This window comes from Tachyglossus aculeatus, chromosome 12 (genome assembly GCF_015852505.1).
Source record: "Tachyglossus aculeatus isolate mTacAcu1 chromosome 12, mTacAcu1.pri, whole genome shotgun sequence".
Lineage (NCBI taxonomy): Eukaryota > Metazoa > Chordata > Mammalia > Monotremata > Tachyglossidae > Tachyglossus > Tachyglossus aculeatus.
This window is the reverse complement of record NC_052077.1, coordinates 32,847,326-32,873,932: the sequence shown is the minus strand read 5'-3', so window position 1 is coordinate 32,873,932 and position 26,607 is coordinate 32,847,326. Positions and strand designations below refer to the sequence as shown.

Below are 26,607 nucleotides of genomic sequence, written 5' to 3'. Positions count from 1 at the left end.
GTCTTGAACCAATTCCCTGTTGCTCTTGTCACTTTAAATGCCTGGGTTTACCTGTCCAGATTGGAATAGGCTCATTATTTTTCCTAGTTTAGGTCAATCATGTCAATTTATTGAGTGCTTACTGTGTGAAGAGCACTGTCCTAAGCTCTTGGAGGAGTATACTATAACAGAGTTGGTAGAAATATTCCCTTTCCCACAATGAGCTTAAAGTGTAGAGGGGGAGCCAGACATTCAATATAAATACGTAAATTACGGATATGTAATTTATTACATATCTGGCAGCCTTCTGGGATTTGAAGGGTGGCATTACCATACACCGAGAGGCCAGTCAACCAGGAGCTCTTACGGTGTGTGGAGCACTGTACTAAGTGCTTGGGAGAGTACAATATAGCAATAAACAGGCAGTCCCTGCCCACACCAAGCTCAGCGTTCCCTCCAATTTTGTTTCCAGCCTGGAGCTGGGCGCGGTGATCCGTTACTCTGGGTGAAGCCACGAGGGACAGGAAAGGCGCCAGTATTTCCAAGGCTCAGTTAATTATTCGTTTTTGCGCCGGGAGATTTGCATGTGACACCTTGAGGCTCGCAGCGTGACCTCACATTTACGGGTTTCACACTCAGCATGACTAGGCATGGCATCCTACGGTCTTGTGTTTCGTGCCAATAAATAATGTTTTTGTTTAACCCTTCCACTTAACTTAAACGGCTGTACTGAAAGTTTTATAATGATGCATATTACTGGGAAAACGTTCCCAAAATTCTGAAGTGCGTTCTATCCAAGATGTGATGTGAAAGCACATGTTTTGGAAAAATTGAGTACACATGAGATTGAAATGTTACCTCTTTGGTATCAGACTCTCTTAAACTGAAAGATCACTCTTGCCTCTTATTATAAACAAAGAGACACAAGTGCAGCACTGATTTAGAAGCCCGGCCTCATGGACCATCACTTACCAGGAAGGATTTCTGCCTTTTGAAAATGCAGGGTGATGGAGAAAAATGGTCCTTTCCATTGCACTGTTTGGCCTGTTTCTTTTGCCCTCTTACACCAAGTGGGGAATTGATTCTAATATATTTTTATTTACATGTGATACATTTTTGTGTTTTCCAAAACCCTGTGACTGCACACCACGGGATACAGGCCGCAGTCCTCGGAACTATTCTGAAAGCTATCGGAGGAACCGGGAAAAAGTGAATGGTTTCACCAGATACTTTTCAAATACTCAGATCTTATGGGGAGAAGCTTATAAGGAGCTTATATCGTGTCCAGGGTAATACTATGCTATGTTGATTTTTCTGTAGCCAGAACTGAGTGGGATACGTTGCAGAGTTCTGGTTCAGTGCCTTGTCTGTTTGAGGTGCAGTTCCTCAGCCAGTGATGCTTAGCCGTTCGCTCTAGAAGGCCCAGTTAGAAGCATCCTTATTTCTAGAGCCTAGAGCATGGAAAACATCTAATGAGCCCTTGGAGAGCTCTCCATCTAATGATTTTGTAGATAAAAATGTCCTTGTGCAAGAGGCAGCAAATACCCAGATCTTATGGGGAGAAGTTTAATATCCTGGTTGAGAAAGGAGAAAGCTAAATCAGGTTCAAATCCCTTCACGCCCCGAAATTACTTAAGCCTCGAAATACCTTTGAATTATTACCACTGCATAAACAAACTCTCCTTAGATACCCAGTTGATTTATGATCCTGTGTATTCACAAGTCAGTTCATGGGGGAGGATGCCAGAATGGCTTTCAGAGGGCATACACACCGGAAGAGAAATGTGGTTAAGGCTCCATCCTGTGAATTGAAAAGGATCATCATCGTCATCAGTCGTATTTATTGAGCGCTTACTATGTTCAGAGCACTGTACTAAGCGCTTGGGAAGTACAAATTGGTAACATATAGAGACAGTCCCTACCCAACAGTGGGCTCACAGTCTAAAAGGATCAACTCTTGTTGAGTGGCTCTCATTCCCAGGGATTCTGGGAAATGCAGGCCTAGGCTTTCTGGGGAATGTAATATATTGTTTCCTACTATCCCTTCAGTTTCTGGACCTCGATTCCAGTCATGGCAGCCTCGATGTTATCATTCCCAGACATTGCCCAAAAATTCGGCCATGGAGAACGGTGGAAAAATCATGAATAAAGTTCATGGCCCTATGGACATTTTCATATGAAACCCAATAGTCAAAATGTTAATCAATCAATCAATTGTATTTATTGAGCGCTTACTGTGTGCAGAGCACTGTACTAAGCGTTTGGGAAGTACAAGTTGGCAACATATTACATGTGATAACGTGTTAAATAGTATAGGAATTCTAAATTTAATACAGGGAAAGAAAAATCTCATGCCTTCCTGGGGTACATACTCTGCCAAATAATAAGAATTATATTTGCTAAGCGCTTACTCTGTGCCAGGCACTGAGCAACACCTGGTCTCTCCTCTTTCCCTCAAGTTGCTCTGAAGTGTCAAAAATCACATTTCCCATGACATTTGCCTTGACATCACGAAGAGAAGAAAGGCCAAGGGAGCAGCATGGCCTAGTGGCAAGAACGCAGGCTTGGGAGCCAGAGGTCATGGGTTCTAATCCGGCTCCACCACTTGTCTGCTGTGTAACCTTGGACAAGTCACTTCTCTGTGCCTCAGTTACCTCATCTGTAAAATGGGGATTAAGAATGTGGGCCTCATGTGGGTCAGGGACTGTGTTCAACCTGATTACCTTGTTTCTACCCCAGTGCGTAGAACAGTGCTTGGCGCATAGGAATCGCTTAACAAATATTATTATTATTATTAAGGGAGGAAGGAGAAGAAGAATGACTTCTTGGGTGTTAAAACTCCTGCTTGAGTCACTGATTTAGCTATTCCAAGGCTCCTGTTGGCCAAGAATTCAGGGAAAGAAAGGGCTTATCTGAATAGACTTTCTACTCCTTATATTCTCACCTCTCCTAGGGGCCTGAACCTTCACATGACCAAATACCATCAGTAGTGTATCCCCCCCCCCCCCCCAAAATGCTCAGTAGTTTAAGAAGTAGTTTAAATCATCTCATTATTTCCTTCAGGTTCCAAGTCTCTTCAGTACATGATTTTGCCAAGATTGTAAGTCAGTATTTGGAGGAGAAACAGAAGAATAAACAAGATTCAAATGTTGAGAAACAAGAACAATATTTAAAAGAAAAAATCAAGAAGCTGGAAAAATCCATGGAAAAAACAAGATCAGTGTGAGTTCCATTTTGAGCCGGTTAAAATCAATAAAAGGTCAATTTTGCTGATCGTCCAGCCCTGCTGGACTATTTCTGCAAATTCCAAGGTTTTGCCTTATATAACGTGGCGCTGCCGAAGGAGCTTATATCGTGTCCAGTGTAATACTATGCTGTGTTGATTTTTCTGTAGCCAGAACTGAGTGGGATATTTTGCAAAGTTCTGGTTCAGTGCCTTGTCTGTTTGGTGAGGTGCCGTTCTTCAGACGGTGATGCTTATCTGTTTGCTCCAGAAGGCCCAGTTAGAAGCATCCTTAGTTCTGGAGCATGGAAAACATCTAATGAGCCCTTGGAGAGCTCCCATCTAATGATTTTGTAGATAAAAATGTCCTGGTGCAAGAGGCAGCACCCTGGTGAACTCAAAGGGTCAAGTCTCCCCCAGAATCAGATTTCTTTATTTTAATCTTGGGAAATTATAGAGACAGAAAATATCAGTAGTTCAAGAAAAGTGTGGATAAGCACATGAAAACGTTAGGGATCGTTGAAGCTACCATCACTAAGCTTGAGGCTGGAAGCAGGATAACCCTTGCACTGTTCTTCTGAGGTTCCTTGTTACTAACACTGTCAGAGACAGCACAGGGAGTTAGATGGGCCATGGAGCTTTCCTGAGTCCTTAACTACTCCTTTGTTTTGTCATGGTCCCAGTCATTATTATTTGCCTTCTCCTGGGCCAAACCATGGATCTTCCTTCTTTGTGTTTGCTTCTTTGCTACAAAACTCCGCAATTCAGCTCCGACCAGTGCAAACATTTGGTCGTAACTCCTTCTGTTCCCAAATTCCCAGTCTCCAATTTTATTCCATTTTCTGACTGGGAGCTCTGCGTAAGTGGCTGAACCTTATTGTTCAGAACCAGGTGCTTCCCCCAGGCCCCGTGTTGTCTGGAGTTGAGGGCCTTGGGGAGGCGGAGATAGGCTCTGAATCAGCCAGTTAATTAATAGTATTTATTGAGCACTTACTGTGTGCAGAGCATTGTACTGAGCACTGCCCTAGCCCTCTAAGGAGCTTCCCAACCCCTCCGTACTCTCTCATCCATTTTTATTTCCTTCCGGAGAGGGCTTGAGAAATAACCAGTATCCCCCATACTTTCTGTAAGGCTTTGAACCTCAGGTTTTACTTCCACTGCCAATATATCAAATTCCAACTGTTGGTCATTTTACCTTCTCAAGTCAGTGGTTGGGATTCGGCTAGAAAGAGTGGTTAGAATTCATGAATCTTGGTTCTGCCTGTAGGTATCCGGATGCTTGCTAGTCCTCTAATTTGTGACTCCATAAATTCATTCACCCTGGCAAGATGCTGTTTCCTTTTGAAATGTGTTGAATTTTTCAAGTGACAATGCCTGGAAAGTTTGTTGTTTATTTTTAAAAGTAGGTAAATAAGATTTATTCCTATGATTTCTCTAAGTGTAGAATTTTTTTTAAGTAGAAAAGTTAGGTTACAGGTTTCAGAACACTCCTTAACATTGAAAGTCTGGGAGTTTAAGAGTTGACCCTTTATAATTATTGGAGGCGCAATATGTGTCCCCAAAATGGAAAGATCAGTAAGAACTCTGAAATGAAGAATTTGGGGCTTTAAATTGTTTTAACACATTTTCTGGCTATTAAATCATAGATTGGAAAAAGGAAGTTCCAGCAATAAACTCGAGAGCACCATTGTCACGTTTGAGAATGAAAAAAGTCAGTTAGAGGAGAAACTTGCTAAACTTACCGAAATTCCTCCGGACTGTACTTTCGCTAACAGTAAAGCCGTAGATAACGAAGTAAGTACTCCTAGTTACTCGACCTAACTGCTGACTATATCCTCCTCATTAGTTTCTGTCAGAAATTCATTCTGAAACACTGTAGATAATAGACTAAAGTTGTATTTTACCTTTAGAAGTTAAGCGGTTGTGATCTGGAAGGACTGTTTTGAAGTTTCAACGAGGATAGAAAAGTAGCCGTAGTATTCTCTGTTTCAGGGTGATGTCCAGAATTTTGTGTCCCTCCTGAGGCTGCCGTGGCAGTGTTCAATCAATCAATCAATCGTATTTATTGAGCGCTTACTGTGCGCAGAGCTCACCAGTGATGCTGGTGAGGGAGAATGCCAAGGGGAACAGGCCGCTGGAGGAAACGGGGCTGTGAGAAAAAGGGCTCCCCCTTTTAGACTGTGAGCCCACTGTTGGGTAGGGACCGTCTCTATATGTTGCCAATTTGTACTTCCCAAGCGCTTAGTACAGTGCTCTGCACATAGTAAGCGCTCAATAAATACGATTGATGATGATGATGATGAGAAAATGGGTCAGAGCCCCAGGGCTGGGCCTATCCCCTTTGGAATGGGGATAAGCAGCGTGGCCTAGTGGGTCCTAGTGTCCTGGGAATCAGAAGAATCTGGGTTCTAAATCCAGCTCTGCCACACGTCTGCTATCTGACCTTGGGCAAGCCACTTCCCTGGGCCTCGTTAACCTCATCTGTACTATGGGGATTAAGATTTTGAGCTCCCCGTTGGACAGGGATTGTGTCCAACCTGATCAGCTTGTATCTTCCCCACTTCTTAGTAACAATAATAATAACGATGGCATGTATTAAGCGCTTACTATGTGCAAAGCACTGTTCTAAGCGCTGGGGAAGTTACAAGGGGATCAGGTTGTCCCACGGGGGGCTCCCAGTCTTAATCCCCATTTTACGGATGAGGTAACTGAGGGCCCAGAGAAGTTAAGTGACTTGCCCAAGGTCACACAGCAGACACGTGGCAGAGCCGGGATTCGAACCCCTGACCTCTGACTCCAAAGCCCGGGCTCTTTCCACTGAGCCACGCTGCTTCTCTAAGTACAGTGCCTGGTACGTAGTAATCGCCTAACAAATACCATTTTAAAAAAAAATTGGGGGACAGGGGAGTAAATAATAATAATGATGCTATTTGTTAAGCGCTTACTATGTGCAAAGCACTGTTCTAAGCGCTGGGGATGTCACAGGGTGATCAGGTTGTCCCACGGGGGGCTCACAGTTTTAATCTCCATTTTACAAATGAGGTAACTGAGGTACAGAGAAGTTGTGACTTGCCCAAAGTCACACAGCCGACAGTTGGCGGAACCGGGATTTGAACCCATGACCTCCGGCTCCAAAGCCCAGGCTCTTTCCACTGAGCCACGCTGCTCCTCCCGGCCGAGGACTGATGTGGGTGTGCTCGGGTGTGCTTTATGCCCAAAAAGAAAAATTTCAGCTTCTTTGCCGTAGCCTGTGTGTCCAGAGTCACAGTGTTTCAATATTCCAGGGTTTTCGCGGGTATTACTCCCTGTACCTCCTAAATGTCGTGAACTAAATTAGCCGTGCATCGGTAACCCTGGAGGCCTTCCCAGACTGAGCCCCTTCCTTCCTCTCCCCCTCGCCCCCCTCTCCATCCCCCCATCTTACCTCCTTCCCTTCCCCACAGCACCTGTATATATGTATATATGGTTGTACATATTTATTACTCTATTTATTTATTTATTTATTTATCTTGTACATGTCTATCCTATTTATTTTATTTTGTTGGTATGTTTGGTTCTGTTCTCGGTCTCTCCCTTTTAGACTGTGAGCCCACTGTTGGGCAGGGGCTGTCTCTATGTGTTGCCAATTTGTACTTCCCAAGCGCTTAGTACAGTCCTCTGCACATAGTAAGCGCTCAATAAATACGATTGATTGATTGATTGATTGATTGGTCTGCCCACGCCATCTCGGATGGGCCTCTCCTGACTAACCCGGACGTGGGCCGTGAGCGGGAGCAATCCTGACCAAATGGATTCAGGTAGATCTGGACTTTTTCGGGCATCATGAGGAGGAGCGAGGAAGGAGAACCAGGAGAGGTGGTCTTTGGCTTGGGGCTCCTTGCGCATTGCCCACCAAATCACAGCTCCGAAGAAAATGCTTCGTTTTACGGGATCCTGAGCATGTTACACTTCCAAGTCTTCGCTGTGTCGCTGAAAAACTTCGGGCCTGCTTCTCTTGATGACTGAGGGGCTTAGCTCCTGATAGTACCCATAAGTTGGCAAGACCAAAGGTTTATAGAATAAAGGGAGTTAAGGCGTCCGTCACGCTGGGAAAATTGGAAGGAACAAAAAGCATAGTAACAAGCTGGCTGAGTTCCCAGGAGTGCATTGTGCTTCTCTGTCACTATCAGTGGGAGACAAACAGTTGCAATCATTACATTTACTCACATAATTGCCTTCACCACACAATCCTGTCCTCGCCTCTATCCGCCCGTATCTTTTTAGAGGAGAAAATAATATATTCATTAAATTGTACCACCTACTAGTAATTGTAAGCTTGGAGGTGGTTTGCCTTCACCGCATAATCCTTTCCCCCCCTCTACCCGCCCGTGCATTTTTAGAGGAGAAAATAATATATTCATTAAACTGTACCACCTACTGGTAATTGTAAGCTTGAAGGTGGTGTGTTCCCAGCAGAAAGAGAGGAAAGGTCACACAACGCAGTAACACTGAAGAAACAGGGGTCCTATTGTGGTGAGGAAGTTTTGTTACTGAAAGGATAGTTGTTGGCCTGGGTTACAGTTCTTCTTTGCTTAATGAATGCTGCATTTGAGAGGGCACAATAGAAGCAGGAGATTCAAGCTCAAGTCCCCCCTTTCCTTTCTCTGCCTTCTCTTTTACTTTCCTCCTTTTTTTCCTCTCTTGCTGCTGTTATTACCAGCCTTAATTCCCCCGTGTAATTGCCCCTTCCCTGATTTTGGCACGCAGACATTATGATAAAAGAAATAGCTTACCTTGTGTTTATTTTTTTTTCATTGCGTTTCCTAATCATTCCAAATACATTGCGTTTAAAATTTTAAAATTCCCATTTTTAGACCTGGACCAAGATCTTTAATCGTCTCAAGTATTCGGCAAATGGCAAAGTGCTGACTGATCTGGCGCTCCGTGGCATTGGCTACCATCATGAATTCATGAGAATCCGAGAGCGACAAGTGGTGGAGATGCTCTTCAGGTTGGGATATATCAAGGTTGGTCAACTAAAAATAATAATAATGAAGATAAAAATAATAAGCACATTTTTAAAAAGGTGATCATTTTTGCGAGCAATGAAGCAGACCGCTTTAGGATTCAGTTTTTGAGAGAACTCAAAGATAGACTTCAGGTGGGAAGTCTTCCTTTTCCCCATATTAACCCAGCAACCCGTGATGTATGCTCACTGTTGGGTTCATTGGAGAATATGCTTTTTTAGGGTGCCTTGAACAAAATTGCTTATTTCATAACAACTCAGTTTATCGAGAACTTTTACAAAAGCAATTCTGATAGGTCTGGATGTGTTTTTCATTTCCTTACAGGTTGTGACGGCTACTGGAACCCTGGCTCTGGGTATTAACATGCCGTGCAAATCTGTCGTCTTCCCTCAAGATTCTGTCTTCCTGGATTCCCTCAATTACAGACAGGTGCCACATGTTTTGTGTTTTACCCCCTCACACACACCCACACCCTTCCCCATGCCCCCACCTCCACCCCTTTCCAAGGTCAAAGATTTTCCTGCAAATATAGAAAGGAGTAAGAAAAGCTCTTGCTAGTTCATTCATTCATTCATTCATTTAATCGTATTTATTGAGCGCTTACTGTGTGCAGAGCACTGTACTAAGCGCTTGGGAAGTACAAGTTGGCAACATACAGAGACGGTCCCTACCCAACAGTGGGCTCACGGTCTAGTTAATTGATAGGCGCAATAGGTAATGAACATCATCATTGTAATTTGGCATGTTCACCACCATAATTTATTGCACTCCACCCTTTGAAATGAATAAAATAAGTGAAGAGATAAGGCTATCATGGATTTGGTAGATGGATCAAAGGATATAGATAGGGTTACTTAAGAGATGTGCCTGAAAATTGGCTTCCTTCACATTTTGTGCAATTGCTGTCGGTCTCACATATGGTAATCCCTGAAGTTTAAGAAAAGTTTTCCAAACTTCTGGGCAGACAAGGCCCATGGTGGGCATATGCTCGGGCGTTAACCAGGAGCCGTGCCAATCTAAAAGGAAATTCATCTCTTGTCACTTGGATACAATTTAGGGAAACTAAATTTCCCTAGAAAGTTTCCAGCCCCGGTGACTCTCCCATTAACAGTGTTTAAAAGTCCCGGCATATTGCCAGGACACCCCTGCCCACCCTTATTGGTCATCTTGTACATATCTATTCTATTTATTTTATTTCGTTAGTATGTTTGGTTTTGTTCTCTGTCTCCCCCCTTTTAGACTGTGAGCCCACTGTTGGGTAGGGACTGTCTCTATATGGTGCCAATTTGTACTTCCCAAGCACTTAGTACAGTGCTCTGCACATAGTAAGCGCTCAATAAATATGATTGATGATGATGATCTGTCTAGATGAGGGGCTCTGGAATGGGAAGCTGGTAGGCTCCTCTGGGCAGCAGACCCCTTCACCCCCCACCGCCACCCTGGGACACCAGACCCAGCACCGTGGATCCTCTGTTCATTCAGTCATATTTATTGAGCGCTTACTGTGTGCAGAACACTGTACCAAGCGCTTGGTAGAGTACAACATGTCTTAGTGGAAAGAGCACAGGCTTGGGAGTCAGAGGTCATAGTAATAATAATAATAATGGCATTTATTTTAAGCACCTACTATGTGCAAAGCACTGTTCTAAGCACTGGGGAGGTTCCAAGGTGATCAGGTTGTCCCACGGGGGGCTCACAGTCTTCATCCCCATTTGACAGATGAGGGAACTGAGACCTAGAGAAGTGAAGTGACTTGCCCAAAGTCACACAGCTGACACGTGGCGGGGCCTGGATTTGAACCCATGACCCCTGACTCCAAAGCCCGGGCTCTTTCCACTGAGCCACGCTGCTTCTTGGGTCATGGGTTCTAATGCCGGCTCCGCCGCTTATCAGCTGTGTGACCTTGGGCGAGTCACTTCACTTCTCTGGGCCTCGGTTACTTCATCTGAAAAATGGGGATGAAGACTGTGAGCCCTACGTGGGACAACGTGATTACCTTGTATCTACCCCAGCGCTTAGAACAGTGCAAGCGCTCAACAAATACCAACATTATCGTTATTATTACAGTCCAGCCGTACACAGACACATTCACTACCCACAACAAGCTTACGGTCTCGAGCTGTCTGTTATGCTGGTGCTTCTGTCCGGGGGACTGTGGGGTGACCATGAAGGGGCTGTTCACCTCAGATGTCTCCATGCTTCATCCTTCTGCACCTTTAAGTGAAGGAAATAGGGATTCCCTCTACCTTCTTCCCTGGCCACCGTCACTGCCCCAGCAAAAAGTCTCTAAACCAACAGCGGACGTCTTCTGTGGGTTTGTGTTTTGGGGCATCTCTTGTAACTCCCCAAAGAACTGGAACTCGTTATTGAACCCAGCCTTCCTCCAGGCAACGCAGGCACAGGTTTGATCCCACCCACCCCACTCCCTCCAAACATTGACACCTTCGTTGGAACTCCCTTTAGATGTCCGGGCGTGCAGGAAGACGAGGTGAAGACCTCATAGGAAATGTGTTCTTCTACGATATACCAATGCCCAAGGTTGGGCAGCTGTTGAAGTCGAACGTCCCGCTGCTGAAAGGCCAGTTCCCTCTGAACATCTCCCTGGTCCTGCGACTCATGCTTTTGGCCGCAAAGGCCAGTGACAAAGAGGATGCCAAGGCCAAGGTATGTGCTGTCACGAGCTCTTTCTCTTGGTTTTAGTTTAGTTGCCTTTAAATGAGATTTTAGTGGCAGGGCAGTCGGCAAAGCTCGACGTGATGATGGCATTTATTAAATGCTTACTATGTGCAAAGCACTGTTCTAAGCGCTGGGGGAGATACAAGGTGATCAGGTTGTCCCGCGGGGGGCTCACAGTCTTCATCCCCATTTTCCAGAGGAGGGAACTGAGGTCCAGAGAAGTGAAGTGACTTGCCCAAAGTCACACAGCTGACACGTGGCGGAGCCGGGATTTGAACCCATGACCTCTGACTTCAAAGCCCGGGCTCTTTCCACTGAGCCACGCTGCTGCTGAGCCACGATGTTCCCATACAGACCTTTCTAGCCATGGCTCTGGGGCCTCTCATCATCATCATCATCAATCGTATTTATTGAGCGCTTACTATGTGCAGAGCACTGTACTAAGCGCTTGGGAAGTACAAATTGGCAACATATAGAGACAGTCCCTACCCAACAGTGGGCTCACAGTCTAAAAGGGGGAGACAGAGAACAAAACCAAACATACTAACAAAATAAAATAAGAAAGGACAGAAGAGATGTGGACATGTGAATAGGCCAAATTCAGGGATATGTTGTGAGGTGTTTTTTTCCCCCCCTCCGTGAATCAACTGAGGAATTGAAGCCCAGAGTCCTGGGACTGGATTCAGATTAGTGTTGTGGAATGATGGAGAAAAATGGGAAAGTGTCTTATGGTGCACTTAACTCATGCCACCATCTTACAACCGGTTTAATGGTAAATGTCGCATATTTGAACCGGATTAAGCTGACAGCGTAATAATAATAATAATGTCATTTATTAAGCACTTACTATGTGCAAAGCACTGTTCTAAGCTCTGGGGAAGTTACAAGGCGATCAGGTTGTCCCATGGGGGGCTCGCAGTTTTAATCCCCATTTTACAGATGAGGGAACTGAGGCACAGAGAAGTTAAGTGACTTGCCCAAAGCCACACAGCTGACAATTGGCGGAGCGTAGATATGTAGGTTCTCCCCTGAAAGTCAGCATTTTCACAAGTCAAAATATGGGGACTTGTCTGGTTTGCTTCTCAGGTGTTGTCCGTGCTGCAACATCCATTGATGGCCTTCAGAAAAGAGAAGATCACGGAACTGTTAAAAGTGTACTTTATATTTTCCTTGCAGTTTCTTATCAAAGAGGTGAGTGGTGAATCTACTGTTTGAAGCCTTCCGTCTATCTCAGTGAGAAAAGAGAAAAACCTTCAACAGTAGAGGGTGGGGCGGGGTGGGCAAAACTAGACAACGGGCCCAGAGGGGGAAAATGGTTTGGTTCCACGGTGGTACCCATAGCTCTGTCAGTTTCCGCCACAGCCCCATCTTTCAGCTCGTGCTTATTTTGGGCCGGAGTTTACCAGAGCTCAGTCCTAAGACATCTGGGCTGGGCACTTCATGACCCTGCACCCCTGGGCTTGCCGTGCCCAGTGGCAAACTCTGTACCGTCGTCTTCGAGAGAGCTGGCACCCCTTCCATTACAAAGTAAGCCATCTCCTCAGTCGTCCCTCATGACTGGAGGCAGCAGGCCCTTGGTCATTCCGGGTGTATCTGATGGTTCGAAGTTTCTTGCTTTCCCTGAGGATCCAATTTCAATTTCCAATTTGTACTTCCCAAGCGCTTAGTACAGTGCTCTGCACATAGTAAGCGCTCAATAAATACGATTGGTGATGATGATCAGCTTTTCGTCTCCTCTCCCGCTTCTGTGTGTTCCCATTCTGTTTCCTTCCCTCCTTTTTTTTAGCAGTCTGATGAGTTATCCTACAAATGCCATTTTTGGACCTAATAGTTGTGAACAGATGGAATTTTGCTCATGATATATAAGTGCTTACTATCTTCTGGGCACAGTAATAAACACTAGGGAAGGTATATAATTATCAGGTTGGACACCGTCCCTGTCTCGTGTGGGGCTCCCATTCTAAGTAGGAGGGAGTAGGATTTAATTCCTGTTTTACAGGTGGGGTAACTGAAGCACAGAGTTAAGTGATTTTCCCAAGGTCAGACAACAGACAAGTGGCCCAGCTGGGATTAGAACCCAGGTTGTCTGATTCCTTGTCCTGTGTTCTTAACACTAGGTGACACGGCATTCGACATCTTTTAGACTGTGAGCCCACTGTTGGGTAGGGACTGTCTCTATATGTTGCCGACTTGTACTTCCCAAGCGCTTAGTACAGTGCTCCGCACACAGTAAGTGCTCAATAAATACGATTGATGATGATGATGATTCGACTGTGACTTCATGGTGTCACAAGGGAGGGGAGCGGCTACCTGGGCCATCGATTTCCACTTCTCTGCTTCCTGTGCAACCTTCCATAGCCAACTTAGAGTAGGCATCTAACTCAGCCTAGGACCTTCTGCTCCTCTTTTCTGCTCCTCTTTTCTGCTCCTCTTTTCTGCTCCTGCTGGCTTCCATAACTCATAGGTAGCTGACTCTCAGAGCTGTTCCTCTAGTCCTGACCTTCTTTCCGACCCCAAATGTCTTGTCTCCCCCAAACCCCATCCAATGACTCTACTCACACGGGAGTGCAAGTGACTCGCCACCTGACTGACAAGGGTTGAAGTGAGAAGATAGAGAAGAGAGGTCATAAAATAATTTATTTGGGGTCTGCCTTGTGAACCAATCACTTTACAGAGGGGCAGAGACAGAAACAGACAGCTCCCCACCCCCCCAGACTATAAACTTGTGTGTAGGGAGTGTGTCTGCCAGCTGTTATATTGTACTCCAAAGGGCTTAGTATAGTGCTCTGCACTAACAAAATTTATCAGTTTTGTTATTGAGCGCTTACTATATGCAGAGTACTGTACTAAGCACTTTGAAGTGCTTTATCTACAGAGTTGGTCCTCATTGAGCTCAAGTTCTAGAGGGGAAAGTAGGCATTAGTATAAATAAATAACCAAATTATGGGTCTGTACATAAATGCCATGGGGCTGAGGGTAGGGTGAATAAAGGGTGCAAATCCTAGTGCAAGGGCAACACAGAAGGGCGTGGGAGAAGAGGAAGTGATGGTTTAATCAGGGAAGACCTCTTGGCAGAAACGGGCTACTAATAAGGCTCTGAAGGGGGAGAGGGTGATGATGTGTCGAATATGAAGGAGGAAGGAGATCCAGGCCAGAGACAGACTTAATTGATTCAGGATGAATATTAAAGCCAAGGAACAGTGGCCCGACACCTAAAGCATGAACACTGACTTCATTTACAGGGATATCTGGATCGAGAAGGCAACCCCAGGGGATTTTCTGAACTGGTGGCCAGTTTGCACAAACACGAGCCTTCAAATTTTGTGTTCGTGAGCTTTCTCGAGAGGGGCTTATTTCACAAGCTGTGTAAGCCAACCCATGAGGGTAAGTGAATCTTCTCTTCCTCTATCAAAGAGTACAGATGTAAGGCAGTAAATGTGGGCCTTCGATTTGAGTTCTCCAGTTCCATGCATCAGAAGGTGTAGCATCCGTGAGTGCTCCATAATGAGGATGTTTTCCTTCAGAAATTATTTTAGTTAATGGTAATGAAATGAACAGTCGTCGGTCCTGTAGTCATGTGAACTATAAATGCCAAGGAAGTGTTTCCAATGAAGGAGGACTATGTCTCTCTGGACATATCCCATGGAGAGAGAAGGTGGGAATTATTGCCTCCAGATGTGCATTTTTTGCCCCAAATCTTTATTTCCTGTTGCGACTTTTTAGGTTTTCATTAGTGTGTGCTGTTCAATCAGTAATCCATCTATCCATAGCGAAAAGCTGGCAGTTGTATATGGTTTTCCTGGAGAGTCAAGAGCCGGGAGAAAATTCAGCCTCATTTGACCCCATCTCCATCTGCTCAACCAATCCACTACCCAAAGATTGTCTCTGGCAACATGATAAGCGGAGTTTGGAGAGTCTTCGATTTTTGGGGGTCTTTGGTCTCCATGATGCCATGGGCAGTGTGGTAACATTAAGTCCAAGAACATGAGAGCCAGGGACTGGGTTTCCTGTGGGACTTAAGGAGACTACGGAGGTAGGAGAAGGATGGCACATCTTCCTAGAAGGAGGAGCCAACTAACCTCTTCCCATTATCCTACAGTCCAGAGCAGGGTCTCCCCTCCTCTATCTGTTGGAGAGCAAAGCAGACATTGAGAGGGGTGGAACTCACTCTACTCGTCTCTTCTGGCCTCTATTTTTTTTAACGGTACTTAAGGGCTTACTAGGTGCCAGCCACCGTACTAAGCGCTGGGGTAGAAACAAGCTAATCAAGGTGGGCACAGTCCGTGTACCACATGGGGCTCGCAAGTCTTATCCCCGTTTTAAAGAAGAGGAAACTGAGGCCCCGAGGATTTGTCACTTGACCAAAGTCGCAAAGCAGACAAATAGCTGAGTGGGATTGGAACCCAGGTCCCTTTGGTACTTAGGCCTGTCTCTATCCATTAGGCCACGCTACTGATGTTCTCTACTGAATATGTTTTTCTCTGGGAATCCCTTTCTCCCCATGACAACTGAAGGTTCCAGCTGCCCTGCAAACTCTCCTTGCATCCCTGTGGTGTAGCAAGGATTGTTGAAATAACCATAAACCGTAAAGGATGTAACTACAATGATGACTTGAATTTGTACTGACGTTTGACTTTTAATGGGGTGTAGGGTGATTTTTAGGGACCATTTTTCCATACTGTGCCAGTTGAAACTATACATTTTCTCCCCCACTGTATGTTTTGAATTTATGTCTGCCTGTTTCTCCCCTGTCTCCCCCTTTTAGACTGTGAGACCACTGTTGGGTAGGGACTGTCTCTATATGTTGCCAACTTGTACTTCCCAAGCGCTTAGTACAGTGCTCTGCACACAGTAAGTGCTCAGTAAATACGATTGATTGATTCCATCTGATTGTAGGCTCCTTGCAGGCAGGCTCCACGTCTTACAATATTATTGTACTCTCCCAAATGCCTGATGCAGTGTTTTGCACACAGTAGCCGGTCAGTAAACACCATTGAATGAATTAATCGATGCTTTCTTAACCGTGATTTGTTCTATTAAATAGGCTCAAAAGTTTTTTCTGAAGATATAATGGAGACACTAGTGCTCATCCTAGCCAATCTTTTCGGAAGACAATATTTGCCATCCTCCACAGTTTCCCAATCAGAGGTAACACGCAGTTTACTACCATTTTAATTTTTAATTGGCGGGTGTCTGCAAGTGGGGCACTGTTTTTGTTGAAATAATAGACTCTACCAAAAATGTTAATTAGGTCCAAAATTTAGTGATTTGAATATTAATGAAGTGCATCCCGTACCTCACCGGATTCGAGTGGGGTGGAGTGGGGGGCGTGAAATAGCTGGAAGCAGTGGGATGTTTTCTGGGTCTGGGCCATCAGTAATGAATTACTGTTATTACCACTGTTATTATATTACGTGCTTACTCTATTAAATGCTTACTATGTGTCCTAAGCCTTGGTAGACACAAGTCATTCAGGCCTGACACAATCCCTGTCCTACCTGGGGCTCACAATCTAATTAAGAATATGTTTGACTGAAGAACCACCCAGAGCATCTTATGTCAAAAAGGACTCCGCAGGAATCTGGAAAATGGCTTTCTAAAGCGGATGGCAAAGACTGTAGTGGCTACAGAGCTGGCTATCGTGGCACTCACCTGCTGGCCCATGGTATTTTGGTAACGGCAATAACCTGTGGTCATTTTGGCCGTAAATCGGTCCAGCACATAAAAAAAGAAAAATCTTCACATCACCAGGTGCTGCCCCGCCTGCCTACTGGCTCGTTGCCCTCCAGGCCCAACAGGAACGCTACTGGCAGATGGGTGGGTGGCACTATGCAAACCATTAGCACTACCTGTATATATGTATATATGGTTGTACATATTTATTACTCTATTTATTTTACTTGTACATTTCTATCCTATTTATTTTATTTTGTTGGTATGTTTGGTTCTGTTCTCTGTCTCCCCCTTTTAGACTGTGAGCCCACTGTTGGGTAGGGACTGTCTCTATGTGTTGCCAATTTGTACTTCCCAAGCGCTTAGTACAGTGCTCTGCACATAGTAAGCGCTCAATAAATACGATTGATTGATTGATTGATTAGCACTAGAATCAATTCCTTCTCACAGGTTCTCAGTCCCAAAGTGTCCGTGGCTGGCCCACGGCCTATGATGGGAGTCTGCATCATCATCGTTATTTCGTATCTAAATTTTGATCATTCACGGAACCAATTATGTGACATGTGCCACGATTAATTTAATACTCTAGTACGAGGTACTAGTGGACCTATCTGAGTTTTGCCTGGCTTATGCAGCCTGCCCTAGTGGAAACAGCACGGGTCTGGGAAGCAGGAGGCTTGGGCTCTCATTCCAGCTCTGCCACTGGCCTGCTGTGTTGACCTCCGTGCCTCAATTTCCTCTTTTGTAAACTAGGAATAATAACACCTGCCTCTCCCTACCTCACAGGGAGGTTGTGAGAATAAAATGAGATAACATTTGTGAAAGCGCTTTGGAAAACTAAAGTGCCCTTCAAATTCAAGGTGGTATTCAAGGTGCTGTATTTTTCCTCTATCTTTTTCCTTTTTCCTTCCCTCTCATGAAATTCTTTCCTTGCCACTCTCCTCTCCCTCTGTGGCCTTCAACTCTTGTGCTTGGTCCCTTTCTTCCTCTCATTTTACGTATCTTTCTGCGAAGGTCTGTGTTTGTTCCTCTGTCCTACCTATCTCATCTTCAGGCATCTCCTTGGTACCCCTTTCTCATTTTTCTTTCCTCCTAACAGCCAGTTTCCCTTTCTGTCTTTCCCTCTCATCTGTTCTTCTTCTTCACATCTCGATCGGCCATTCTGCCTCTCTTCCCCTTTTTGTCCTTTTCTATCTTTCTCGGCTGGTGTCTCTCCCCTTGACCTCTCTGTCCCTCTGCTACTTTTATCCTTTTTTTATCTGCTCTCTTTCCCTTTTCCCTCCGTTTATTTTTCTTCCCTCTGGGCTCTCCATTTCCCCCCTTCTTACCACTCCCACTTTCTCTTGTTCTCACCTCCCCTGACCCGGAAAGGGCAAATTGATTGAGCCTGGCATTCACCCCAGCGGAGGGTAGGAGGGAGAGCCATCAGACCTGCCTCCCAGAGAACGGGATTTGTGGGAAGCGGAGGCAGCCGGAGATGGGAGGGATCAGGAGGCCGGGCTTTTTGGCTTTCAGCCTGGTCCACTCCTTGTGCGTGTGGATCGGACCAGTCACCAGAAGGCAAATCGAGCGCCCGGGCAGTGGTGCTTCGGATAAGTAACACTCTTAGCTCAATCTCGTTTCAGGAGTTCCTGGGCGATCTCCCGGAAGACTTTGCCGCCGCAGTGGAGGAGTACAACAGCAAAATCCAGAAGAACTTCGGCTATTTCCTGCTTACGGTCTCCAGACTGGCCGACATGAAACAAGAATGCAAACTGCCTCTGTCAGGAATCGGTAAGACTGTTGGGAGATCCGTTCCCTGAGACGTGCAAACCTGCTGAGACGTGGCTGGTGGAATCATTGTGGTTGAGGTGGAGGAAAAAGCCAGTAGGCCGGTTGGGTTTAAGGCAGCTGTGCTTTTCGTGAAAAACCTGTTTAAAATATAATGGCTAAGCTTCACTAAAGGTTGCTCTAGTAAGCAGCCAAGAAATAATTTTCTAATGCAGGGTGGGGAATATTTTTGACTAGAATTTGCTCAGGGCAAACGGGCAATCTAATGTTTTTGGAATCACTAGGCCCTGTTTGAGAGCTTCTTATGTGCAGAGCACTGTACTGTGCTTGGGGAGAGTATAATACACCAGAATTAGCAGCCATGTTCCCCATCAACAATGAGCGTCGAGTTTAGAGGGGGAGACGGAATAATATAAACAATTTAAAATATATAATTTGAAGATAGGCTCATAAGTGCTCAAATGTCCAAAGGTCACAGATCCAAATGCATAGATGATGCCGAAAGGAGAGCGAGCCGGGGGTAAAGAGAGCTTAATGGAGAAAGGCCGCTCGAAGAAGATGTGACCTTAGGATTGACTGCGAGGTGGGGAGAGGTGCCTAACGTCTAGACTGTGAGCCCACTGTTGGGTAGGGACTGTCTCTATGTGTTGCCCACTTGTACTTCCCAAGCGCTTAGTACAGTGCTTTGCACACAGTAAGCGCTCAATAAATACGATTGATTGATTGATTGATGTATGAAGGGGGAGGGAGTTCCAAGCTATGGGGAAGAGGTGGGGAAGGGGTCGGCGGTGAGCCAGACAAGATGGTGGCACAGTGAGGAAGCTGGCCTGTGTGTACAGGCTGAGCTGTAGTAATTCCCAAGCTTAGTAAAGTGCTCTGCACACAGTAAGCGCTCAATAAATACGATTGAATGAATGAATGAATGAATGAATCTCCCACTTAGTCTATCAGAAATAAAATAACACGGCTCTGGAATTGATCCGATCTCTCAGAGATCTTCCCAGGACTGTCAGACCTGGGAATGCTGTGGCCCAACCTTCTTCAATCAATCAATCAATCGTATTTATTGAGCGCTTACTGTGTGCGGAGCACTGTACTAAGCGCTTGGGAAGTCCAAGTCCAAGAGACAGTCCCTACCCAACAGTGGGCTCACAGTCTAAAAGGGGGAGACAGAGAACAAAACCAAACATACTAACAAAATAAAATAAATAGAATAGATATGCACAAGTAAAATAAATATGTACAGACATATACATATATACAGGTGCTGTGGGGAAGGGAAGGAGGTAAGATGGGGGGGATGGAGAGGGGGAGAGGAAGGAAGGGGCTCAGTCTGGGAAGGCCTCCTGGAGACCTGAACTGCCAGAGCCCACAGACCCAGGTGCATGACCTTCACAGGGAAGGCATATTGGCTTCAAGGTGTTTTCCAAAAGCAATGGTGAATTTGGGCCCAAATCTGCATGGAGAAAATGTGCTTCAGGTGCCGAAATAAGGTCAGCAGGAATTGCACCCTACAGGCCAGGTTAATACAACCTTGAGTTTTATATGGCACATTTAATCCCAAAGTGCATTCTTCATATTATCTTATTACTACTCTTGGAGCCTTATTCCAGTAGCCCTGCATTCAGTCCAACCTGGGAATGAGCTTGCCAGGGAATGCCAAGGAATGTCAGGGAGCATTTCATGCCCTGCTTCTTCCTTCCCCCGCCCCTCACTGTCCCATAGTCCTCTAGACTGTAAACTCATCGTGGGCAGGGAATGTGTCTGTTTAGTGTTATATCGTATTCTCCCAAGTGCTTCGTTCAGTGCTTTGCACAAAGTCAGGGCTCAGTAAATACGATTGAATAAGTGAATTGAAATGTCTTAACTGTTTAACGAGGGGCTCCACCTCTTGAGCCCCTGCTTGCCATACCCCACCGAGGGTTTTACTCTCCCTTTCTGATCAGATTTTGCAGGTACAGAATTCAAGGACTCAGAGCTGGTGTCTCATCTACTGAACGGCAAGGAGAGCAGAACCGCCGTCTCGCCTTTTGCTTGCCTCTCTGAACTGGTAGACCAGGATCTCTTTGATACCAGCGTGGTAAACGATGTACGAGATTTTGCATTTGCAGTAATTCTAGTAGTATTTTTGCCTGTTTGTAGACTGATGGAGGAAAGCCGTCTATAAAACAGTCAAAACCCTCAACCACTGTAGCAGATGACCCGATTTTGGGGGGCGGAAAGTAGAATCACAGATGGGAACCTCCCGTTTGCATGAGTTCCGCCCCTTCAGACTCTCCGTGCTGGGAGCAAACTCCCTTGTTGCCATTTGGCCGAGTCGGTTACCACTAGGGCCATTGAGTGCCTGATGATAATAACAATAATAATAATAATAGACATTTATTAAGCATTTGTTGATGCAATCTCTGCACTTTTTCAACCAAGAAGAAGCCCTGCTCTGGGCTGACATAGCCATCGATTCCCCAGCTTGCCCTCTCCAGAGATTCTGAGTCAGTGGTTACTCCTTGGAAATGTATTTTAGTGACCATCTCCCTTGCTAGATTTTTATAATAATGATAATAATGACATTTATTAAGCGCTTACTATGTGCAAAGCACTGTTCTGAGCGCTGGGGAGATTACAAGGTGATCAGGTTGTCCCACGGGGGGCTCACAGTCTTAATCCCCATTTTTACAGATGAGGTAACTGAGGCACAGAGAAGTTAAGTGACTTGCCCAAAGAAAGTTATGTTTCTTGAGGATGGCTGTCATGTCTACCAATTCTGTTGTAATTTCCCAAGCCCTTATATAGTGTTCTGTACACAACGGGCGCTCAATAAATATTATTTTGGTTGGCCGATTGCACTATGTAAATGATGGTGGAAGGGCTTGAAGAAAGGTTGAAGCTCCCATATTATTGTATTGAAGTCCTGTGCACCCTCCCTGCTTATTTTTAAAAGTCAGACTTTTTAATTCTTCTGGAAGGGCAGCAGCTAACATTTTATATAAGGGCATTACTCTATTTATTTTACTTGTACATATCTATTGTATTTATTTTATTTTGTTAGTATGTTTGGTTTTGTTCTCTGTCTCCCCCTTTTAGACTGTGAGCCCACTGTTGGGTAGGGACTGTCTCTGTATGTTGCCAACTTGTACTTCCCAAGCGCTTAGTACAGTGCTCTGCACACAGTAAGCGCTCAGTAAATAGGATTGATGATGATGATGATGTAGTTATAAACTTCCTATTGTAAGAGGATTATCAGTTAATGTGGTTTAAGCTTTAGTGGTAGAACCCAGCACTTCTCGCTCTTCAGAGGAGAAGCGTGTGTGTGTGTGTGTGTATACGTAGTCATTTGATTGCAAAAATGATTTCTCCGAGTCACTTTCTCTGGCTTTGTCTCGTGGATCATTCTGAATCTTGAGATTCAGCACGTACTAGTGGCAGTTAATGTGTGCAGGGTCCGTCCGTATTCTCCATCCCTGAAGGAGATGTTTAGAGTCAAAAAAGCAATGTTGTTTTCAAGCTAAATATCAGGTCAAGGCGCTCAGCGCAGTGGTAACGCCTATTTTGGCTTTGTTTTCCCAGGCGATCCTGCGAACAGTGGGGGTGAGTTCTTCCAGGGCTCCTGTGTTCTATTTGAAGAAATTTGACGAGCACGGGAGAAGATGCCCGCTCAATGCTTATGCCCTTGACTTCTACCAACAGGGCTCCCTGGAGTTCGTGACTCAGGAGATGTGGTAAGCATCCCTTCTCTTTTCTCAAGCGTTTTGTGCTCCGGGTTTCGCTGCCTCCTCAAGGAGGTGTGGGGACTCCATCGAGGGGCGGGGAACGTGTCTGTGTGAAGCCGCGTGGCTTAGTGGACAGAGCTCCCCGGCTTGGGAGGCAGGAGTCCTGGGTTCGAACGCTTGTCAGCTGTGTGACTTTAGGCAAGTCACGGAACTTCTCTGTGCCTCAGGTATCTCATCCGTAAAATGGGGGTTAAGACTGTGGGACAGCCATGTGGGACAACCTGATAACCTTGTATCTACCCCAGTGCTTAGAATCAATCGATCAATCAATCAATCGTATTTATTGAGCGCTTACTATGTGCAGAGCACTGTACTAAGCGCTTGGGAAGTACAAATTGGCAACACATAGAGACAGTCCCTACCCAACAGTGGGCTCACAGTCTAAAAGGGGGAGACAGAGAACAGAACCAAACATACCAACAAAATAAAATAAATAGAACAGTGCTTGGCACATAGTAAGCGCTTAACATACCATCATCGTCATTATGTCTGTTATATTATCCTCTCCCAAACAGTACAGTGCTCTGTGCACCGGAAATGCTCAGTAAATACCATTATTTTTTTATGATATTTGTTAAATTTTATGATATTTGTTAAATGTTTACTGTGTCCCAGGCCCTGTACTAAGTGCTGGGATAGGTACGAGATAATTGGGTTGGAGGCAGCCCGTGTTCCACACTGGGCTTACGGTCTTAATCCCCGTTTTACAGATGAGGGAACTGAGGCCCAGAGGAGTTAAGCGACTTGCCCGAGGCCACACAGCAGATGAGTGGTGGAGTCAGTCGTATTTGTTGACCGTTCATTCATTCAGTCGTATTTATTGAGCGCTTACTGTGTGCAGGGCACTGTACTAAGCGCTGGGAAGTACAAGTTGGCAACATAAAGGGACGGTCCCTACCCAACAGCGGGCTCACAGTCTAGGAGTCCACTTACTGTATGTGGTCGAAGGAGTGCAGAATGCTCTTCTGATCACCTACCCCGCCTTGCTCCACTTTCGTAGTCACACTGTTTAATCATCATCAATCGTATTTATTTATTTATTGAGCGCTTACTATGTTTAATCGCAGCTCCTTCCCTTAGGCCGAAATACGTCAGCATTTTCTTTACCTAAGCTTGAGTCCGACTCCCAGGGAACCACCTTGAGCTGGGCTAAACGACTCCCAAACCCTGACCATGGGCCAGCAGTGGGGAATCCCTGCCATTACCCCCATGATGTCCATGCTTAATTCATTCAGTTGTATTTACTGAGCGCTTACTGTAATAAGCCCTTGGGAAAGTACAGTACAACAATAAACAGCATCATTCCCTGCCCACCACACCCTAATGTCTCCTGTTTGGCCGCCCAACCTCTCCTCCCGTCGGCCTTTTTTCAGTTAAAGTCATTGTTGCCCCACTGAACTGATAATGGGGGTGGCGGTTCACAGGACTTTTTGATAATAATGATAATAATAATGGCATTTATTAAACACTTACTATGTGCAAAGCACTGTTCTAAGCACTGGGGAGGTTACAAGGTGATCAGGTTGTCCCACGGGGGGCCCACAGTCATGGATAACAGTGGACAGAGGTCATGCCCAGCTGACTTTTTCTTCATCATCATCATCATCAATCGTATTTATTGAGCGCTTACTGTGTGCAGAGCACTGTACTAAGCGCTTGGGAAGTCCAAGTTGGCAACATATAGAGACAGTCCCTACCCAACAGTGGGCTCACAGTCTAAAAGGGGGAGACAGAGAACAAAACCAAACATATTAACAAAATAAAATAAATAGAATAGATACGTACAAGTAAAATAAATAGAGTAATAAATATGTACAAAACCTGGTACAGTGTCTTGTCTATTTTTTAATAGTACAAGCAGTCATGGAAAAGGCTCCATGATCTCATCCTCCTCTATTGTTGACTATGTGTGATTTGGATATGTTCATTTGCACTGTTCATTTGTACTAAGCCCAAGCGCTTAGTACAGTGCTCTGCACACAGTAAGCGCTCAATACAATTGAATGAATGAATGATTTTGGGGACCTCATCATGCATCATGTGTTGTTTTTTTTTTTAATTAAACGAGTAATTCTAAAATGTTCTCGGCCAGCGACTGGGGAGTATTAGACTCCTTAATAGACTTCCAGATCTGGCGTATCTTTTTGCCTGAATTTTCAGCCTTAGAAGCTAAAAACTCAAGGCAGAATTCAGGACTGTCAGGAAGAAAACGTTGGGGTCGCTTGAAAGAAATATAATATATAGCATTTTGCAAATAATTTTAGGCCCACCTCAGGGAATAGGCAAGTATCCCTGTCACAGTACCCAGTTAAAGTGGCTTATAGGTTTAGAATAAGTTACAGTTCCAACAAAGAAGGCCACTGGGATACAGATCTACTCTGAAGTCCCCAATTTTAGGGGGTTTGGCTTAACTCTGGGATTGGTGGGTTTTAAGAGCAGTGAAACAATGAGTGACTTTAGCATTTTTCTGTAGCAAAATTCAGCTAGCTTCCTAAATTTCCATTTTTTTCTCTCCATAGGGATCTACTCAAAAACTTTACACATCTGATCAATTCCATCAGGTAAAGTATTTTAACCCTGGTCAGAGATGCCCAGGATCCCAAATACTAATTATTTCTGAGTTCAGTTACGTGCCACCTTTTGCCAGTCATGCTTATTTGACCAATTTATTTCGTAGGACATCGTTAGAAGAACTGTGTGAGAACGAGGATGACAATGTTCTGCTGGCATTTAAACAACTGAGTGACAGCTACACTGAAAAGTTTAGCAAAGTGTAATGGCTAGGGACAAAGAGCCATCTCTTTCCTGATATAAATATATGCTGTACAGTATATGAAAATCAGAAGGTGACGGTTAAATAGCCTTCTCTTGTGCTTTTTTTTTTTTTTTTTTTAAAAAAGGAGACCTTAATGACCAGGTACGCTCTTTGGAAGCTTTAAATAGTCTCACTGGAAAAATACAAAATGTTGTGGAAGTGCCAATTTGTCGGGGGGATTGTCCTGTGACCACTTTTAAGGCACTATGATATGGCTGGCCTCTGTGAGCCGCGATGCACAGAGTGCTCTGCTCTCCTTTCCCGGGGTCTTGCCCCGTCCTCCTCTGTGGAGCAGGCAAATGTAAATCCCGCTTCCTGTGACTTTCCTGCACTGTGGGCTTAAATCCATTTTAGGTTACGTCTTAGCACCCGGAAACCATTCACGTGACTTCCGTTAAAGCTGTTCCGCTTAGCATTATTAGGCCGCCTTTATCGTTCACTACTCCCAAATAAATATCACTCGTTCACTCGTTTCCTTAAATCTCCAGTTCCGGTCACTGCTTTTCAGAAGTCGGTTTTTCGGATTGCCTTCCTTTGCCAGGTCATTCATTTTGGATCAGCCCGGGAGGTGGTACGGGCTAATTTCTCTTCCTCTTTCAGCACAAAGCAGCAACAGGTGGTCCGACTCACTTGGAAAAATCGATCAGGACAGTTTATCATCATCATCAATCGTATTTAGTGAGCACTTACTATGTGCAGAGCACTGTACTAAGCGCTATCCAACTAAATGTCCAAGACGTCGTGTTTCGGTACCCGTTGGGAATTTATCCAACTAAATATCCGAGACGTCGTGTTTCGGTACCCGTTGGCAGCCCCCATTGTGCAGGGCTGTGGGTCAAGTTACCAGCTGAGATATGACCCCGAGAGCTTCTTCCGCTTGAAAACCGTAAGACCGTAAGCTCCCTGTGGGCAAGGAACGGGCCTACCGAGCTCTGCACACAGTAAGCTCTCAATGAATACAATTGATTGATTGATTAATTGATTAGAGAAGTCCTAGGGTAGGGCCAGAGGGAAGCCGGCCCTCACATTACTGCATCTTTTTCTCTAAAATCTTGGGTGCAAACTCCAGCCTCCGTGGTCTCTGAACGGGGGCTGGGATTCAGACGGACTGAGGGGCGGCAACAGGCCCGACCTCCCCATAGCCAACTGTTGGTACCAAAGGATTGTGCCGCAAACCCTACCAAAACTAGACGGTTTTATTTCTCATGGTGGGTGAATCCCTACTTTCAAAGGACACGAATGAGTCAGAACAGCGCTGCTCTTTTTTGATTCCTTTAGATCGAGTAGTTTCACGTAACTGCCACAACACCTTTTTCCACACAACTGTAGTGCAGGCGGGTGTCTTTCAAATTTTCCAAAAAGATGGCAGTTTTAAGAAGAAAAAGGCAACAACATCCGTTGGCATTCGGGCAACAAGTAGAGAGGGGAAAAAAACACCACTCTACTTGGGTCTCCAACTGAAATTGACATAAAGGGTGACTGCCGGGGGTGTGGAAGCCACCTTATTTTATGAGCTGTGCAGAAAGTCCAATGTTGCAGGCTCTTAAAAAGATTTTTAACATCTGGACAGATGCTGCAGAAAACCTGTTTTCATATAGAAGGCAGTGTTCAAATTTTCAAGGCAGAGTTAGACTGACTTCAAACCCCTCCTAAATTTGAATGAGAATATGCCCCCAAATAGATTGATGCCAAAAATAA

The 26,607-nt window shown here is 45.1% G+C and overlaps 1 protein-coding gene across 2 annotated transcripts in view; it reads left to right on the top strand.

Annotated features, from left to right (window-relative positions):
• Positions 1-25,390, top strand: part of LOC119935575 (probable ATP-dependent RNA helicase DDX60) — a 73,508-nt gene extending 48,118 nt beyond the window's left edge. For both annotated transcript variants that reach the window (XM_038754960.1, XM_038754959.1), the window contains exons 26-38: positions 3,043-3,201; positions 4,849-4,996; positions 8,056-8,208; positions 8,533-8,637; positions 10,672-10,872; positions 11,971-12,075; positions 14,127-14,268; positions 15,929-16,032; positions 18,183-18,330; positions 20,274-20,416; positions 21,892-22,043; positions 24,614-24,655; positions 24,772-25,390. In XM_038754960.1, the coding sequence (XP_038610888.1) occupies positions 3,043-3,201; positions 4,849-4,996; positions 8,056-8,208; positions 8,533-8,637; positions 10,672-10,872; positions 11,971-12,075; positions 14,127-14,268; positions 15,929-16,032; positions 18,183-18,330; positions 20,274-20,416; positions 21,892-22,043; positions 24,614-24,655; positions 24,772-24,871 (1,702 nt within the window). In that variant the 3' untranslated portion in view covers positions 24,872-25,390. The remainder of the gene's footprint in view (positions 1-3,042; positions 3,202-4,848; positions 4,997-8,055; positions 8,209-8,532; positions 8,638-10,671; positions 10,873-11,970; positions 12,076-14,126; positions 14,269-15,928; positions 16,033-18,182; positions 18,331-20,273; positions 20,417-21,891; positions 22,044-24,613; positions 24,656-24,771) is intronic.
• Positions 25,391-26,607: the final 1,217 nt, after the last annotated feature.